Raw genomic sequence first — 18,356 nt, 5'->3', positions numbered from 1 at the left:
CTCTTGTGTAGCAATGACTAAAATCTCATATCCCCTATCCACTAAAACAATTTCTCAAAACCTTTTATTGGTAAAAAGACAATATTACCCTTAATAAATGTTGTTTTCGGTGATTATAGGTACAACTGGGATATATGATACAACTAGATGTTCAATTTTAACTTGAAAATTGTTAGAAGTTTTCATTAAAGAAAGGGTAGTAAGAATAAGTAGAAGTTTTTGAGAAATTGGTTTATGGAAAAGGAGGATAGAAGATTAAAATTCTGTATAGCAATCGATCAGATATACATTGTTTATTTTTACCCATGAGAGCAAGTCTTCAAATGCTTTTTGGTTATTTTTTGCATACAAAAAATTGAAAAGAGAATAGATGAAAAACAAGAAACGAAACACACAAGCCCACAGTGTTTTGATTATTTATGATTGGAATGAGTCTCTCTCTCTCTCTCACTCAACCTCCATTGCTAACAATAAAAAGAAGAAGTTTAAAAGAAAAAAAGCTTTGGTAACACAGTTTCTTGCATTTCTTTAGGCACATCAGTAGCTCAAACTTGTTCATCAAATGTAAAGTCTCAAACTGCAGGTGCGTCTGAGCGCAAAACTGTCAAGAAACAACAAAACCATTGTGAAAAAAACGTTAGATAAAAATGGGTGAACAAGAGAAGTAGAAAGCTGATACATTTTCAGATAGACTCAATCTAAAAAACAACAAAATCATCGCCTACAGACAGACAGACACAGAAGACATCAAAATGCAAGATTCCAAATCATCTTCATACAAGGTTTTGACACAAGGGACATCTATGAATACACAGTCATGGTTCATCTGCTTCATGCCTCACAAAACCTACTAGTTCTGAGGCTAACTAATCGAGAAATCAACAATTGGATATATATAACATCAACTTATGAGGAAGGATAGTATTGAAATTGATCAAATCCAGACCCAGAGGAATGGTTAAGCAAAATCAATGGAGATTAGTCAATTTTGAAACTTTATTTATCCACAAATCTTCTAAATTGAAACAAGTGGATATAACAGCAACTTATGAGAACAGTATTGAAATTGATCAAATCAAGACCCAGAGGTTAGGTTAAGCAAAATCAATGGAGATTACTCAAGTCTAAAACTTTCTTATCTTAAAATGAAACATTTTCTCATAAAGTCAATAGCTTTCCCAAAAGGATCTACAACAAAAATCAGATATCTCAATCTACGAAAGTCCAAAACAAATTACTCCCCAAAAATCACAGATCCAAAAGAAAATAAAAGGAATCGAGAAAACTCACCAGGTTTCTGAGCCTTTCCATCAGCCCATTTGGAGAGAGAGAAGTGAACCTTCTCGCGAGCTAGTGATTCAGCTCTGTGTGGCTCCTTGAGACAATTCCTCACCAGATTCGCACAGATGTTTGAATAAGTAATGTAAGTCATACCAGCCGCTCTCCAGAACGGAACCGCCGCAGTTGATGCCATCTCCGATCAGATCTCTCTCTTCCTTTCGTTCCTTTCTGTTTCTGAGAAATGGAGAAATTCGCGTAATGAGAGAGAGAGACTGGTTATCTCTGTTATGTGCCCTAATAACCCCTAACACATATTAGGCCCATTGGGCTTAGTCAAAGCAAAGAATAGGCCCATTATGTAACTCACAAACAACAAATCTTTCTATCCAACTTTTATCTACTGAGAAAAGCTCTCAGAACTTTTTTTGATTTGTGTTTTTTTATCATTGTTTCTTGGAGTATACGCGAAGACTGAGCCAAACCACAGATTTGCTATTTTAATTTCTTAATTGGGCAATAGAAATTTAAGTGAAGTTACATAAACATAGGAATTAAGATTAAAAAAAACAAATTATCTTCCGGGAGGCTCCACGAAATTACTGAAACTTATTCTCATTTTCAGGTAGAATGAGTTTCGTGTATCTGTCTTTGATAATTTCGTGTAAAGTGTCTTGCAATTGTTTGTTTTGTTTCGTTTTGTAGTTTTTTTCAAAGTTAATATTAAATACAAAACAGAGATGGTCAGATGATCAAACTGAAGGGGGGGAAAAGAGATGGAAGCTGTTTAGTTTCAGATAAAGATGGTTGAGCTGACTAACAAATAAAACAAGACTTTGGATTTTGCTTTTACGTTAATTAATTTAAATGTAAAACATATCTTTGTCTTTTTCTCAAAGATCAATTTCTGAATGTTGTATTGGTTTACAGAAGAAGCACTAGTAGTAATTTGCTTGTTTTGGTGGGTTTGGTAAGAAATTTGGTTTATATCTTCTTAGGACTGTTACCAAATCCAATATATATAGTTGTTGAAGCGTATGTCCTCTACTGAGTTAAGCAAGCAGCAAAACAACAATGGCTGAAGCAAAGAGGCTTGAGAGACTTAAAGCAATGAGAAGTTTACTAAAGAGTGAGATGGAGAAATCAGAAACTTTTTCCTTGGTTCTAAACAAGACCGGATCCAAGCTTGAAGAAATCAATCACGAGTTGTCGTCTTTGGAAGCTGATGTTAAAGTAGAGAAATGGCGATGTTCTCCTTTCTCTGATCACATCCGTCACACCATTGCTCCTATATCCGCTGTTTTGAGAGTCTTTACTTCGGTTCAAGAACTCGAGATCTCTCTCATGTCCTCTGATGAAGTCCTTGGTTATGTTTCAGAAGTTAAACGTCTTGGAGAAGCAATGAAGCTTCTCTCCAGTAGCTGTGTTCTTGCTCTTAATTGGCTCGAAGAGACAATCGAGTACCTGACAGAAAAGGGAATGCCTGAAGATCATCCTTGCGGTTTACGGTTCAAGACTTCCATTGAGCTTCTCCGGGAACTGCAAATGACCGAGCCTCGTGCTTATCTCAAAGGAGGGATTCTTTACACAGCGCTGAAGAATCTCAGAACAGAATTCAAGAGGATTTTGGAAGAGGAGCAGGTCTTGTCTGAAGACAACTTGAGAAACTTGCAGGCCATCATCAAGAGATTACATGCTCACACACAGTTGAGAAAATGTGTACCTGTTTACATCAAAGTCCGCACAAAGGTCATTCAGAAACGGCTTGAGATTGATTATCTCGAGAGAACAATCACAGAAGCTGATAATGTACATGATATTGAAGGCGATATAGATCAATGGAGATTGCATATGGAGATAGCCGTGAAAGAGATCTATGAGGTTGAGAGTAAGCTCTGCTATGACGTATTTGAAGATGTTGGAGAAGATGTTCCCTTGCGTTGCTTTGGAAAAATAGCTTCAAATTCAGGAATCTTGTCGCTTCTCAGATTTGGATCAAGAATCAGCAAATGCAAGAAAGATCCACCAAAGCTGCTAAAGCTCTTAGATTGTTTCTCTACAATGGACAACATCAGGATAGAGTTTAACCAGCTGTTTCAAGGGGAACAATGCTCAGAGATACGCAGAGTTACACGGGAGCTTATTAGCAATCTCGTTAAAGGTGTCTGCGAGATCTTCTGGGAGTTACCTTGTCAGGTGGAGCTACAAAGACCAAACTGTCCTCTGCTTGATGCCGGTGTCCCAAGGCTTGTTAGTGTTGTCACTGAGTATTGCAACAAGCTACTTGGGAGCAACAACAAGCCAATCCTGTCGAAGATTCTCGAGATAGATTTGGGCTGGAAAAAAGCAAAGTATCAAGAAGAGATTCTCACAGGTCACATCTACAACATACTGAGAGAGATTGCTTTGAACTTGGACGCATGGTCGAGTTCAAACAAAGACACCGCTCTTTCTTGCATCTTTATGATGAACAACCACTCCCATTTCTGCGGTTTGAGAGAGACTCATCTCGGGGAAATGATGGGAGAGTCTTGGCTAAACGCACACGAGCAGTACAGAGACTATTACGCCGCACTATATGTCAAAGAAAGCTGGGGAAACCTCTTGTCTCTACTCACCAACAAAGCTCAAACCACTTCTTCATCATCATCATCTGCTGTGAAAAGAAAACGAGCCCGTGAGTCTATCAAACGAACATTACAAGACTTTTCTAAAGGTTTTGATGAGATATATACAAAGCAATCAAATTGGGTAGTTGAGGATGACAAGCTGAGATGGAAGATATGTCAAGCAATGGTAAGAACGGTTGTGCCAAGATACAAGAGCTACCTACAAAGTTACATAATGCTTCTAGCCGAAGAAGATCCTACGAGTGATAGTAATAAGCATTTGTATTACACTCCAAAGGGTTTAGAGATGAAGCTGACTACAATGTTTCAAAGGAGAGAAGAAGAAACAGAGAAGAGAAACCAGTATTCTAACTTTGTGAACAAAGTGATGGATTTGGGGATTACTCAGAATTCTCACTCGACATTAGAAGCTATATGATGTACTCAGACAAGACAGGGGTCGAAACTACACTCATTTCTTGGTATAACTTAGCTTAACTTAAAAGAGTTGTGTATTTGTATTTGTGTATGTGACATAACAACAAGGTAATAGATTGGTTGTTGTAGTGTGGAATTGTGAATGACTAATGATACAATTACACAAGCTGTTCTAACGAATTAGATCATTTGAATTTGCAACCAAGAAAAAGATTTGCAACTTCTAAAGAGCGAACCTTGTTGAGAGGCAAGAACGGACGAGAGTGTTCCTGGTCGTGGGTATAGGCGAACAGAGTTCTAACGGAGGAAAGGTTCGTGATTTTTCCTCAAAAATCTCCGGCGGAAAGGGATAGTGTTGGTTGCAGTCAACGACGGCTCCGACCGACGACTAGATCACCGTGAAATCATATAGAGTGGCAGGCAGCAGAAAGCAGATGGGCCACATATGGGCCATGTTGTCTATTCATAGAGTGGGCTTTAAAAGAGTTTGAAATTTTATTCAGAATGCAAAGGACTTGAGAAATGTAGTTGGATGGATCTAATTAGTTCATAATACCCTGAAGCTCGAATCATATTTATGATTTATGTAGCTTGGCAAAATTTGCCTTATTTATACTACTTTTGAATTTTGATGTTGCTGTATTTATCATATGTATCAACGAACTCTTCATTATGTACTAGTTTGAATCTTCATAGCAACACAACGATGACAGTTAAACACAAATCACTAAACTTTTTCGTCTTTATCGATTGCTAACGTATTTAATTTTTGAGAAAAGTGTTTCCAAGAACATATTAATGAGCTTTTTTATATTGTGTACTACACTATATAAAGACGATTTCATCATTATAGTTATCATCCTTAATTTTCTAAGACACTAATTCAACTTACAAACGGAGTTTTAAAGGAACCAAATAATAGGATAACACTAGACATCATTAATTTTTGTTCGACATAAGAGCGAGTATCAATAACATACTTCGGGGCAGGTGAAGGATAACACTAATAGCACCAAACTCTACTATTGTCTCACTATTAAACTCTAAATCAAATATGATAATCTTCTCTTCCGGTTCTTTAACTTCTGTATAACCAAAATTAACAAATTCCAGCTTAGAAAAAAAGTTCACTAATCATACCAAAAATTAAATTTAACTCACAAGCAATTTTTTTTAATTGTGTACTTAAAGTGAACTATTTGCCATGGTAGTTTTCAAAATCAAGGATTTGAACTATCAATCAATATTATAATTCTAAACTTCCAATAAATATTATTTGTCACACAAAATTTTCATTACAATATTTGAAAATAACCTGCGATACTTTAATACCAGTATCAATAAAAGATTAAGATAAATTAGTTTAGTAAAAGAATTTAGTTATTATTTTTAACTAATTATATATATCTTGTAAAAAATTTATATGAAATTTTAAACTCTAAGACAACAATTTTATTGTATATTCAAATATAATATCCAACACTTAAGAAAAAATTACATAATCTTCAATAAAAATTTCAAATATAATTATAATTAAATCTAATATCACTAGCCTTTGACCAAAAATACAAATAAAAACTAATTAACTTTAACAAAATACTTACCTTTTCAATTTTTTTTCTTAGGTTTTAACTTATAAATAAAAGACATTACATTGAAAGATAACTGCAATTTTATATAATAAAATTAATGTAAAACAGCTTTTATGATTAATTTGAACTTCAACATGCATTTTATATTGGATAAAATATGTACTAAATCTCTTATTAAATGACAATAATATAAATTAAGTAGGTATGAGATATATTATAAAATATATTTTTGTTGTGTAAGAGATTTATATATATATATATATTACAAGGAAAATTACCTTTTTGCTTAAAAATAGAAAATGGTTAAGGAAATTTGACAAGTAATTCATATAATTATACTTTTTTTTTTAATTTTCACAAGACTTGTTTTTTAAGAGTAATTATACATTTATAAAAGAATAATTGTAAAGGTTTTAAATCAAGCTACTGTTTGTTATAGAATTTTTTTTGAGTCAACTACTACTCACAAATTTTGTGACTTTATGCGTTATATATTTGTTATAAGTTTTATCAATGATATGTAATAATGTAATCTATTTTTTAATAAAAATATGGATTCTTTATTTTATTTATATAGTTTTTATAACGATTTCCTAATCATTTGTGGCTAAAGCAAGGATTGCATTTTATCCGCCCAGCTATTGTCTTGCCCATCACCTTTGGTCTACTTTTCTAGACTTTGATTTCCATAAGAATGTTTCCCTTTTTAAGTTTAGGCTTTGTTTTGTTTAGAGATATGCTAGCTTTTGTTGTGTGCAGTTGGTTATTCTCATGGTTGTTTGTTTGTTGTGGTTAATAGCTTCTTCATTTCATCATTGTGCTTGTTCGAGCTCAGTTTTATCGAGTTGCTAGGCTTTGCTCCTTGTTCTTACTTTGCATATTTGTTTATATCTGATTGTGTTTTATAAGGCTTTTAAATAGACGATTTTGGACGTTGTTGTCGTCATCATCTCATTTGAAAGCATTTCGGGTCCTTGCTTGGCGGGTTATGAAAACTTTGGTTCTATTTCTAGAGATTGATTTTCTTCATGATAGGAAGTGGTTAATATTAGTTTTGGATTAGCCATCAACATCATTGATAAATCTCATCTGTAGGTGGTTGGAGAGAAGGGCTATTCTTGCATCTTGAAACTAGTATGTTGTGTAAGGGTTATATCTTGTTGTTTATATTCTTAGTTTAAGGGTTTGTCTTTTTCGGATTGAAGTTATTTACTTTGTATTTTTTCTTTTGATTTTGCTTTCTGCTTCTAGGAATTTTTTGTTGTTCGTTGATTTAATTTTTTTTTTAGACTTTAGATTCGGGAATTTTTTGTTGTTCGTATTCTTTTATGTTTTATAATATCATGACCAAAAAAAAGATTACTGACACTAGTCTCTGCAAAACTGATCATTTATTAACATTTAATTATAAATATCTCGTATACTTTTAAAACCAACAACCAAAAAAGAGCATAATTGTACTCCATTCGTCAGTAATGCAAAAAACGCTTAATACTCCATAGGGTCTAGAGACAGTAATCAATAGTGTGGCAACTGGGCAAGTCACTTGTCAAATTTTAATCAATAAATTTGACAAATATACAGTAAATACAATTAAATGAATCATTATTATATTCCTTAAAATGTGATAAATTAATTTAATTTGCAGAAAAACGACAAATCAATTAAGGAAAACATAATAAACAATGTGACTTATTACTCCCTCTGTTTCATATTAAGTGTCGTTTTAGGATTTTTCACACATATTAAGAAAATTATTAAATTTTCTATCATACTCCTTATTAATATAGTATACAATTTTTCTATTGGTTAATATATTAAATCAGTAGGGATAAAATTGGAAAATTTACCAAACATTTACATTGGAAATACAAAATGACACTTATTTTGAAACAAAATTTAGAGTCTAAAATGACTCTTAATATGAAACGGAGGAAGTATTAACAAAAAAAGAAAAGATTACTGACACTACTCTCTGCACAACTGATATTAACATTTAATTAGAATTTAGAAATATCTCCTAACGGAACCTACTTTTAAAACCAACAACAACAAAAAAACTTAATTGTACTCGTCAGTAATGCAAAAAACGCTTAATAAAGTCAGACAGTAATCAATAGAGACAGTAATCAATAGTGTGGCAACTGGGCAAGTCACTTGTCAAATTTTAATCAATAAATTTGAAAAATATACAGTAAATACAATTAAATGAATCATTATTATATTCCTTAAAATTTGATAATCTAATTAATTTGTAGAAAACGACAAATCAATTAAGGAAAACATAAACAATGCGACTAATTATTCCAGATTTAATTTAAGTTATTTAATTGAAGAATATCAAAACTCAAAAGATTCAAAACCACCACCACCACTTCGGTAAGTAAAAAAAGATGAGATTTTTGTTTACTAATTTTGGTTCGATACGGTACAAGTCCGGTTAACTGACATTAAAATCCGGTTAAATGACATTAAAATCCGGTTAATAAAATAAACCAGTTGGGTTAAATACCAGAATTGACGGCGAGAGTGTCGGTGGCTGTGTTTTAAGGCAGAGAGACGTCACTTGAGAACACTGACAAGTAAATATAATAAAAATAAAATTAAGAAAAAGGAAGTGTCTTTTGACAAAATCATCACAGATTTGTGAAAAAAATCTTGTCTCTTTTTTTTTTTTTTTTTTTCTAATTTTTTTTTCCTTTTTATTAACGATCTGTAAATTCTCCTCAGTTTCCGTGAAACCCTTGGAAAAACCCATTGCTCTTTTCGAGAGAGAGAAGGAGGAGAGGAGAGTGTTTGTAAGAAGAAGAAATGGGTGTGGATTTGAGGCAAGTGGTGGCTGGGATTCTCACCATTACCATGTTTGTGATGCTTGGACAAATGCTTCATAGAGATTACTTCGATGCTCTTCAGGTAATCCCTAACCCCACCCACCTGCGATAGTGACTGAGCTTAATTCTTTGAGAAGCAGATCTTGTTTTATACAACCCTCAATCCCAATTGAAACAAAAAAAGAACCTATCTTTTATTCATTTTGGATCGAATTTGGATTGTATTGATCATAAAGGCTCAGACTTTGGAGAGAACGATCGATTCAGCTGTTTTTTTTCATCTATATTGATTGTGAAAGTTTCAAGCTTTTTTGATTCTATTGGTAGCTTTGAAATCTCAAGTTCTGCTTTTGTGTTTTGTGGGGGGTTTACAGGAGAAAGTTCAAGGAGATGCACATGATATTGAATTCAAGGGATCAAAAGTAGCTGTTGAAGATGGACTCGTTAGAGCTATTCAAGGTGTGACTAATGGACCTTGGATGGAGGATAGCCATGAACTTAAACCTTGTTGGTCCATTTCCCAATCTGGTATGTTCCCTCAGATTAGTTATCTTATTTATGTTCTCTTGTAGTTTTTGGTTTGTTGTGTGTTAATGCTTCTTCTGGTGTTGCAGATGAAGCAGTATCATCCAAGGGTTATGTTACATTCTCCTTAACCAATGGTCCTGAGTACCATGTCTCTCAGGTATCCTTTATATGTAAAATTTCAATTCTGTGAATTCAATCTGAATTTCCTTTAGACATATGTTCTTATCTTTCCACTGATGTTTTTTTGTTGTTTGACTTTACCATCTTGTTTAGATTACCGATGCCGTGATGGTGGCAAAGCATCTTGGAGCAACTCTAGTGCTTCCCGATATAAGAGGAAGCAAACCTGGAGATGAAATGTTAGTGGTTTTTGTATTAAGCATTTTGGTTTCGTCAAATTGTGTGTTTCTTTAAGGTTTATGAACACATTCGTAATGCTTGACCAGGAACTTTGATGATATCTATGATGTGGACAAACTTATTAAAAGCTTGGAAAGCGTCGTCAAAGTTGTAAGAAAACTGCCGAGCCATGTATCTCTAAGAGATATAGCCATTGTCAAGGTTCCTACCCGAGTTGCAGAAGATTACATCAAGGAGCATATTGACCCCATCTTCAAATCAAAAGGGAACATAAGAGTTACAACCTATTTCCCTACGGTGAACTTGAGGAAGTCTTCGCAGGGTGCTGAAACTGACCCTGTCTCTTGTTTGGCAATGTTTGGTTCCTTGGAGTTGCAACCTGCAGTGAATGATTTGGTTGAATCTATGATTCAGCGGCTGAAGACACACAGCAAGAAATCCGGTGGCCGTTTCCTAGCCATAGACTTGAGGGTTGAGATACTTGAAAAGAAAAATTGTCATGAAGCAGGTGCTGTGGGATCCAAAACCTGTTACAACGCACAGGAGATTGCATTGTTCTTGAGGAAGCTTGGATTTGACAGTGATACAACTATATATCTGACTCAGCCAAGATGGGAGAGCAGCCTCAATATTCTTAAGGACATTTTCCCGAAAACATATACTAAGGTGCGTAAATCTTTCATTGTTTAGTCTCTGAAGTTGTCACCCATATGCTAATCTTGATCTTTTGTTTCTGAAAAATATNATCTTGGAGCAACTCTAGTGCTTCCCGATATAAGAGGAAGCAAACCTGGAGATGAAATGTTAGTGGTTTTTGTATTAAGCATTTTGGTTTCGTCAAATTGTGTGTTTCTTTAAGGTTTATGAACACATTCGTAATGCTTGACCAGGAACTTTGATGATATCTATGATGTGGACAAACTTATTAAAAGCTTGGAAAGCGTCGTCAAAGTTGTAAGAAAACTGCCGAGCCATGTATCTCTAAGAGATATAGCCATTGTCAAGGTTCCTACCCGAGTTGCAGAAGATTACATCAAGGAGCATATTGACCCCATCTTCAAATCAAAAGGGAACATAAGAGTTACAACCTATTTCCCTACGGTGAACTTGAGGAAGTCTTCGCAGGGTGCTGAAACTGACCCTGTCTCTTGTTTGGCAATGTTTGGTTCCTTGGAGTTGCAACCTGCAGTGAATGATTTGGTTGAATCTATGATTCAGCGGCTGAAGACACATAGCAAGAAATCCGGTGGCCGTTTCCTAGCCATAGACTTGAGGGTTGAGATACTTGAAAAGAAAAATTGCCATGAAGCAGGTGCTGTGGGATCCAAAACCTGTTACAACGCACAGGAGATTGCATTGTTCTTGAGGAAGCTTGGATTTGACAGTGATACAACTATATATCTGACTCAGCCAAGATGGGAGAGCAGCCTCAATATTCTTAAGGACATTTTCCCGAAAACATATACTAAGGTGCGTAAATCTTTCATTGTTTAGTCTCTGAAGTTGTCACCCATATGCTAATCTTGATCTTTTGTTTCTGAAAAATATAGGAGTCGATAATGCCGTCAGATAAGAAATCGAAGTACCTTGAATTAGAAAATTCTGAATATGAAAATGTTATTGACTTCTACATAAGTTCAAGGAGTGATGTATTTGTGCCAGCCATTCCTGGTCTGTTTTACGCCAATACAGTTGGAAAAAGGATAGCATTAGGCAAGCCTCAAGTTCTTGTTCCAGCAGAGATCTCAGGAACATCTGGTCGTTCTACTGATTACATCTCTCCCTACATCTCAAAGAAGAACCATTTGGCGTATTCATGTTTTTGCTGAACTTATGAGGGAAATGTTTTGTCAATGTGATCTTGAAACCAAAATCCTTGAAAAGAGTCTTGTCACTAAAGTGTAAGCCAATCTAGTTACCTGGGGGTTTCCGGTTGTTTAATATTGATAAGTTTAGCTCAATACCGATTTGATTTTAGTCCAGTATTCTCATTGGGGTTGTCTTGTTTAGGAAAGAGAACTCTATAAGTTACAATTTTAATCTATTGTTTCATACTTTTTACATACTTTTCATGTCGTAGTCAAAGGAGGAACACAGAGGATACAGGGAAACAGTTTTACTGTTCAAATATTACTGAAAATTTAAAACTGTAAAATGGAGAAAATGCAGCAACCATACTAGAACAATGCAATGTACGTTCATGTAAATGTTTTTGGATCATGAAGAGATGAAAATGATTGAGATTATTGAACTAGTGAACATGGTCACAACGATCAATGGCTCTCTTGATTTATCTCCCCAGTTCTTCCATGAGTTCTAGATATCTCTAAAGCCAGACACTCGTTGAGCTCCATAACAACCTGACTCATGCGTCTCCTATTATTACAAGAACGAGCTACACAAGTGCGTGCTATCTCCATAGCTTTACTGACTGAGTTGGGATCAAAGTCACTGTTTAGCCTGGGATCAACAATCTCTCTAGTACTGCCTTTTTCAACCTCTAAATCAACCCACGTGGAAATGTGAGGACTTTCACGGTTGCTGTCAATGACAGGCTGATTGGTTATCAACTCCAACCGAACAATTCCAAAGCTATAAATGTCGCTCCGCTTGGTTAAACGGTTTGAGTTGAAGTACCTGCATTATCATCAAGTGACTCAGTATTACTAGTTTATAACACCTTCAAGTCCATTAAGAGTTATGAGATGGTTCCTTACGTGTCATGCAGGTATGGATTTCTTCCAGGCTTGACATAAATCTTATTTGACGCCTCTATGTCAGGGTTAGTTGGGGAGGATCTCGACAACCCGAAATCTGCCAGTTTCGCTTCAAAGTTTTCGTCTAGTAGGATATTTGTCGGCTTAACATATCTGTGAAGGACTCGCAACTCGCTATGCAAATACTCCAGACCTGTCAAAAGCACTCTACAAATATCAGTTTCTGTCATGAATGAAAAAATTCTGTTTCAAGAACTGCAGCTATAAGTTACCCTGTGCTACTCCAATGATGATTTTTAACCTGCTTTCCCAGGTAAGGACATTACCAAACTTCCCTGTTACATCGAAAGCAAATGCAGTTATCGTTTACAACTTGAAGAAAATACTAAAACTAGAATGTGGTTCATACCAGATAGTTGATCTTTCAAGTCTCCATTTGCGACGTATTCATAGATTAGTGCCAAGTGCTCACCATCATCACAGTAACCAATGAGGCTCACCAAGTTTTTGTGACGAACTTTTACAAAATCATGAACCTGATCAACCAAGAAAACGTTCAACTGATGAATATCTAATATTTTTTTTTCAGAGAATGAATAATCCAGTTTACTACCTCTTTGGTAAACTGTTCAATGTTATAGATGGAGGCTCGGTTTAGCATCTTTACTGCTACTTGTTGCTTGTTTAAAACACCATGATAAACTACACCAAACCCTCCTTTGCCATGAACTCTATTGAACTTGTTGGTCATCTTTTTAACCTCGGCATACGTGTAACTATTGGCTGGGATGTACACATATGGTTCATATTCAATAGTGGAATCCTCTTCGTCTGCATAACCTACATAGAAAAAAGTTGGGTAAAAATGGTTAAGAAAACGAAAGGTACTACAGGACAAAACTATAAAGTTCCTAAATGTTTTGATCTTTGTGCATTCGACATACAGCAAATGAACTTTGATACGAAACGCCTCAGGCCTGTCACTTCCGTCATCGCCTAGAATGCAAACTGGTTTATCTGGTTCATGGCCATAAACACACGAAAGAGCATAAGAACTTTTGCTAGTCAACTCTAAGACAATGTCAACTTCTCGGGTGGGTCAACTTACGCGTTTTCCACTCATACAAAAATAATACAATATTCATTTATGTTTTCCCTCTGCAAATAACATACAAAACAACTTGTATCTATTTCAAATGTTCCGTCAAGATGGTATAAACATCTGGATATCAAAATCTTGAAATCGGGCTTGTCACTGCCATCACCCTTCATCATCACCTAGGAATGCAACTGGCTCATCCGTTTCTTAGGGAAACACCATAGCTAAAATAGCAAAAGAGCACAAGTCAACTTTTAAGACAATGTCAACTTCCGTTTTTTCTTTGGTTTGACTAAGACAAAAAGCTCTGTTCATATGGGTTCTTTTCTCTGCATTAGTTGACGAAACATATACTTGTTTTACCATGCTCATACACACACACATAAGATAATGATGCCTGAATTAAAGTGAATGCTATGGGCTGCTGACGCATTTGTGATCTCCCATTGCAAAGGTGATTCTGAAGCGGCTATTGAAGCTTTTAATTGGCCACGGTACTGCGCAGTTTCTAATACGCAGCTTGTTCTCAAGTGTTGAAGTGTGTTCTTATAAGTTGAAATCGAGGAAAGCTAACTTGATTGCACGAGCGATTGTTAATCCTCAGTGGTCCGGTAAGGAAAATTAGATTTGTGACAAAGCTAGATGTTCGGAGCATCCTTGTTATTGTAATAATGTGGATCATGTGCATGCTAACTAATTTTTACTACCCTGCCTATTAACTAACTATTGATTGTTTTGATCATGTTGCAGTAATCAAATTCAGTTCTCTATACACCAATGGTCTGACACTAAACTACCAAGTGCTAAACATTAATTTTGTGTATATATAAAATAATATTGATCTGAATCACATCTCAATGTTTCTACAAGCCACAAGCTTCTTTTTTTTTGTGTGAGCATAGAAGATAAAGTCAACACTCATGAGACTTCCAAGTCTTCTACACCAAAAACAAGATAAGAGGGAGGAAGCCATCTGCAGAGTTGGCCCAATCACACACCTGGCAACACTATATCTTCATGAGGCCATGCTTTTACCACAACCAAACGTGTGGCTTCCATTTCTTGAGGCCAAGAGAATGGAGAACATCAGAATGTATCGATAATCTGACCTTTGAATAAAGCGAGTTTCTTCAGATCATAAAGATGGGTCTGTAGGATTGTGTGCTTCGATGTCAACATGCTGGATTCCAGGGACAAGCTCTTGGATCTCTTTCTCTAACCGGTCTACTTCGCTTCCTAAAGCCGTGACAACTTCCTCACCTGCAACAGATTACTCAGTATATTTTTCAAGCATGGAACATTAAATATGACAAATCCAGAAGTAGAACTTGACATTTGCGTACCATAGTTTGACATAATCTTGAGCATTGCTGAATCATCTCCATTCTTTGCGGCCTCCCGAAACTGAGTAAATACACCATCAATATTCAGAAATGTTGAAGTAACTAACAACATATTTAACTAATGGTAGTTAACAGATTGTTCATCAGTTAAAAGGACACAGCTAGGAGATAAAGGCTGCAAAATTAGTTACCAGTTTCGCCCACTCTTCACGCCCAGTTCTCTTCAGATAGTTTTGAACAACCATCTGCCCGTTGAAATCTGTTTGAATATAGCAATTAATACAGTGCCCAATGTAATCACTCAAGGAGTCCGGATAGAATGATCTTCACTCGCTAAGATTTTGCCTCTGTCGTTCATATTTTCAAGTATAGGGAACAATCCAGTTCTTTGAGAGCAATAAACAGTTCAAAATACTCACCTATTTCAGCTTTAAATCTGAAGGATCCAGGACCAATCACTTCACTTTTGCAATCATATAAGGCATCTACAACCTACACAACAAAATATTCAATACTGAGCCCACCTCTATATGCGTCAATGTCGTGATATATGAGATTTCCAAGTTATGATAAGCAGAATTTATACCGTGTCATTCCTTAAAAACTTAAGAACTTTACTCATGTCTTGATCATCCATTGCTCTTCCAATCAAGGCATGTCGGTTTCGTTGAATGAGAAATATAGCAACCTAGTAGAATTTATACTTTTGGTTTAGATATGTAGTATAGAGTGATAAAGAACAAGTTAAGGAGAGCACAAACATACCATTCCAAGTAAATTACCGACTACAATTGACCCTATAGGATCATAAATAGGATTTCCTGTCATCCTAACAGCAACAAGAGATGCAGCAGCAATTGCCAAACCTGCCACTGCAGCGCCATCCTGTGCATTTACAATAGTTAGTTAACGGAAAAATAAGAGCATAATACAGTTTAGCAGTGTTTTATAATAATTCACTCTAACAACATTCCATAATTCTGTTTCTATATATGTTCAAATCAGGTCCAAGCTATAAAGTAATAATACCTCAGTCATAACAGCAACAGAAGTAGGATCATGACCACGCCATATATAGTCTCTTATGGTCATGCCTTCTTGAGCAGCTCCTTTTTTAACAGACTGAATCGCAACGAGAAGCGAAGCACCTTTACGAAATACAGATTAACAAACAATATTCAGCATGTAGGCTTGAAACATAGCTAGACCAACTTCAAGAAAGGTACACATAACAAAGAGGCAGAAAGATCAGGAAAAGTTGATACCTTCAATTACAAAAGAACCACCAATTACCAAAGCAGCATATTCCATATTCGGAGGTGGCTGAGAAAGATTGTTAGAATTGATTAGCAACCAAGAAAATGTATGAGGAGTATTTAACAACCAAAAAGATCATATAGAACCAATTACCGAAGAAGTCCACAAGTTCTGCACTCCATTGACTATGGTAGCACCAGACCCAAGGCAAAAGATGCCAACAGCAGATATCAAGGACCATACAAATCTTTCTTTTGAGTAACCATAGCTGAGCAAAGTAAAAAAATTGGCCTAAGGATTTCTTCAAACAAGAGAAAGCTGTTCTGTCATAGAGTATACAAGATTTACTAGAGAGACTCACGGATGAAGAGCATCTGGCGCACGCCTTGAGCTACTGAGCCCATAAGCAAGAAGTGCCTACAACATCAATATGTATCAGTTTTTCTGCACCTAGTCAATATAATAAACTGGATAGAAAAGCATGACAGCAACAAACCTGGTTGGCGAAATCAGCGACGGAGTGAACTACTTCAGCCATTATAACATGGCTAGAACTTGTCCACCAAACCCCAAACTTGAGCGAAAACACGAGGAAGTTGCACCATAGTGCAGTAGTGACAGCTCTTTGACTGCAAAATAATCACGGGAGCATAACTCAGGAGTTAGGAGAAACACCCAATAAAGATATAGCTAGGGGACTAGAGAAGGACACCGGGTAGATGGAAGAAGTTCCCTTCTCATGACCTCCCTTGGCTAACTCAATGAACTTCACAAAGTAACAGAACTACTAAAGCACAACAAAGGCTATAAAACTGAACGCAAAAAACAGAAGCTAGCTAACACTGTATTCTACCAAAAACAAAAATACCAGAATGAAACTTCATGAGGATACAATAACAGGTGAAATTTTCCACTTTTGGAACCCAAACAACCAGTAAACAAAATGTATTTAGCTAACGGGGGAATCCAATATAACCTCTTGAACCAAATATACACAACTTGATCACTCGAAGTAAACAACTCACATTACAAACAGTAATGAATCCTTACCTGTGTTGATCATTGATCTCAATTCTCTTCACTTGTTTCGCCCGAGTGAAGAAACCTGTACACGAAGCAAAACCCATAAACAAATTTCTCCAAACTAATAAGTAATCCCAAAAAATACAAAAAAAAATGAAGACTTTAGGTCAAGGAAGAGAAGGAGAAGACATACTCCGGTGAGAGGAGTAGGAATCAATCAAAGGAGTATCCGTATCGAGAGAAACAGAACATCGCACACCAACAAGACCTTTGTTTGAACAATTGGTGGAGAGAAACCCTCTTAATTGAGGATTTGAACGGATAAGAGAAGTAAAACTCCGATGAGTATCTACAACGAACCCATCGTGCTTCTTCTCTTCGAACAACGAGAAGAAGTGAAGTGAGCCGCCGACACTTGCTCTGCTGTAATAACCTTTTCCTGGAGAATGAAGGAGGCGAGACAAAATCCGATGCGTTGATTGCATTTCAGAGTCTTCTTAATAAGAGCATGCAAAGATTGGATTTTTCTTTTTTTTTTTTCCGGGGGAAGTGAACAAAAAATTCCCAAAAAGGAGAAAGCTTTTTGCTTTGTCACGAAGTATTGAGATTCTTTGTAAATTGGGAAAGAAAGAGAAATGCGAAGAAGGAAAAAAAACAATTTTTTTGAGTTCGTTCGTGGTAAGGTGAATAATTTTCACAGTGATAGGGCTCGGCGGAGGAGGTCTCTTCTCTGCGTGTTGTCCATGTAGTTGAGGAAGACAAGCACACACACACAAAAAAAATCTTTCTTTTTTCTATTTTTTTTTTTAATTAACGAAAAAAATAAAGTGAATTTTAATACCAAAATTATAGAAAATCAAAATATCTTCTATTGTTTGAAGATATTATAATGTTTTTTGTCCACAAAGATTATAAGAATATTCGACTTTGAACCATTTCTTTCTTCCCAAAGCTTAGCTCAGAAATTAATCAATAAAGAAAATTATAATGTTATTTTAAGACTTATAAAACTGGTAAAGACGAAAAAGTCAAAAATATATTACAATAAAAAAGAAACTATGACAAAAAAAAATTCTAGATTTTCATGATAAGATGACATAATTCTGAGAATTTTTTTTTTTTAAAAAACAAGTATGGAATCAAAATATCTTTCACCAATTCTATGTAAAAATCTTTTATGCCATTGAAACCAAAGGATCAATCACAGTCGCACAGAACCATTTTTGTTTTCTCCCTTTTTTCTTTTTTTTTTGGCAATTTCCTTTGGCTAAAATAATATCA

At 35.5% G+C, this 18,356-nt stretch overlaps 6 protein-coding genes across 8 annotated transcripts; 3 read left to right on the top strand and 3 right to left on the bottom strand.

The window, feature by feature from the left end:
- On the bottom strand, positions 314–1,551 carry LOC104758477 (ATP synthase subunit epsilon, mitochondrial). The gene is made up of 2 exons (XM_010481354.2): positions 1,291–1,551; positions 314–601 (listed from the first exon to the last, which is right to left on the bottom strand). The coding sequence occupies exons 1-2, from the start codon at positions 1,472–1,474 to the stop codon at positions 573–575; spliced, it is 213 nt and encodes a 70-aa protein (XP_010479656.1). The 5' UTR covers positions 1,475–1,551; the 3' UTR covers positions 314–572.
- On the top strand, positions 1,850–4,537 carry LOC104758476 (exocyst complex component EXO70A1-like). 2 transcript variants are annotated; one of them, XM_019238730.1, is made up of 2 exons: positions 2,550–2,634; positions 2,676–4,537. In XM_019238730.1, the coding sequence occupies exon 2, from the start codon at positions 2,680–2,682 to the stop codon at positions 4,324–4,326; it is 1,647 nt and encodes a 548-aa protein (XP_019094275.1). In that variant the 5' UTR covers positions 2,550–2,634; positions 2,676–2,679; the 3' UTR covers positions 4,327–4,537. The 2 variants fall into 2 exon arrangements, with proteins under 2 accessions (XP_010479655.1, XP_019094275.1); XM_010481353.2 differs by having other exon boundaries at positions 1,850–4,536.
- LOC104758474 lies at positions 8,578–10,364 on the top strand. The gene is made up of 5 exons (XM_019239725.1): positions 8,578–8,830; positions 9,123–9,276; positions 9,363–9,433; positions 9,550–9,635; positions 9,723–10,364. The coding sequence occupies exons 1-5, from the start codon at positions 8,729–8,731 to the stop codon at positions 10,324–10,326; spliced, it is 1,017 nt and encodes a 338-aa protein (XP_019095270.1). The 5' UTR covers positions 8,578–8,728; the 3' UTR covers positions 10,327–10,364.
- Positions 10,388–11,618, top strand: LOC109130243. The gene is made up of 3 exons (XM_019239724.1): positions 10,388–10,439; positions 10,527–11,106; positions 11,187–11,618. Coding segments are annotated over exons 1-3 (861 nt in total). The 5' UTR covers positions 10,388–10,437; the 3' UTR covers positions 11,466–11,618.
- Positions 11,604–13,380, bottom strand: LOC104758475 (probable LRR receptor-like protein kinase At1g51890). The gene is made up of 6 exons (XM_010481351.1): positions 13,298–13,380; positions 12,967–13,193; positions 12,763–12,889; positions 12,626–12,688; positions 12,354–12,546; positions 11,604–12,273 (listed from the first exon to the last, which is right to left on the bottom strand). Exons 1-6 carry the CDS (start codon positions 13,344–13,346, stop codon positions 11,910–11,912), a joined length of 1,023 nt encoding a protein of 340 aa, XP_010479653.1. The 5' UTR covers positions 13,347–13,380; the 3' UTR covers positions 11,604–11,909.
- LOC104758473 (metal tolerance protein C4) lies at positions 14,258–17,868 on the bottom strand. 2 transcript variants are annotated; one of them, XM_010481349.2, is made up of 14 exons: positions 17,269–17,868; positions 17,103–17,157; positions 16,549–16,681; positions 16,414–16,469; positions 16,206–16,320; positions 16,061–16,118; positions 15,825–15,943; positions 15,561–15,680; positions 15,382–15,483; positions 15,215–15,287; positions 14,987–15,054; positions 14,796–14,856; positions 14,562–14,712; positions 14,258–14,450 (listed from the first exon to the last, which is right to left on the bottom strand). In XM_010481349.2, the coding sequence occupies exons 1-13, from the start codon at positions 17,558–17,560 to the stop codon at positions 14,588–14,590; spliced, it is 1,377 nt and encodes a 458-aa protein (XP_010479651.1). In that variant the 5' UTR covers positions 17,561–17,868; the 3' UTR covers positions 14,258–14,450; positions 14,562–14,587. The 2 variants fall into 2 exon arrangements, with proteins under 2 accessions (XP_010479651.1, XP_010479650.1); XM_010481348.2 differs by having other exon boundaries at positions 14,258–14,712.

The sequence above is a fragment of the Camelina sativa genome, chromosome 17 (genome assembly GCF_000633955.1).
Source record: "Camelina sativa cultivar DH55 chromosome 17, Cs, whole genome shotgun sequence".
NCBI lineage: Eukaryota > Viridiplantae > Streptophyta > Magnoliopsida > Brassicales > Brassicaceae > Camelina > Camelina sativa.
This window is presented reverse-complemented; position numbering and strand designations above follow the sequence as displayed.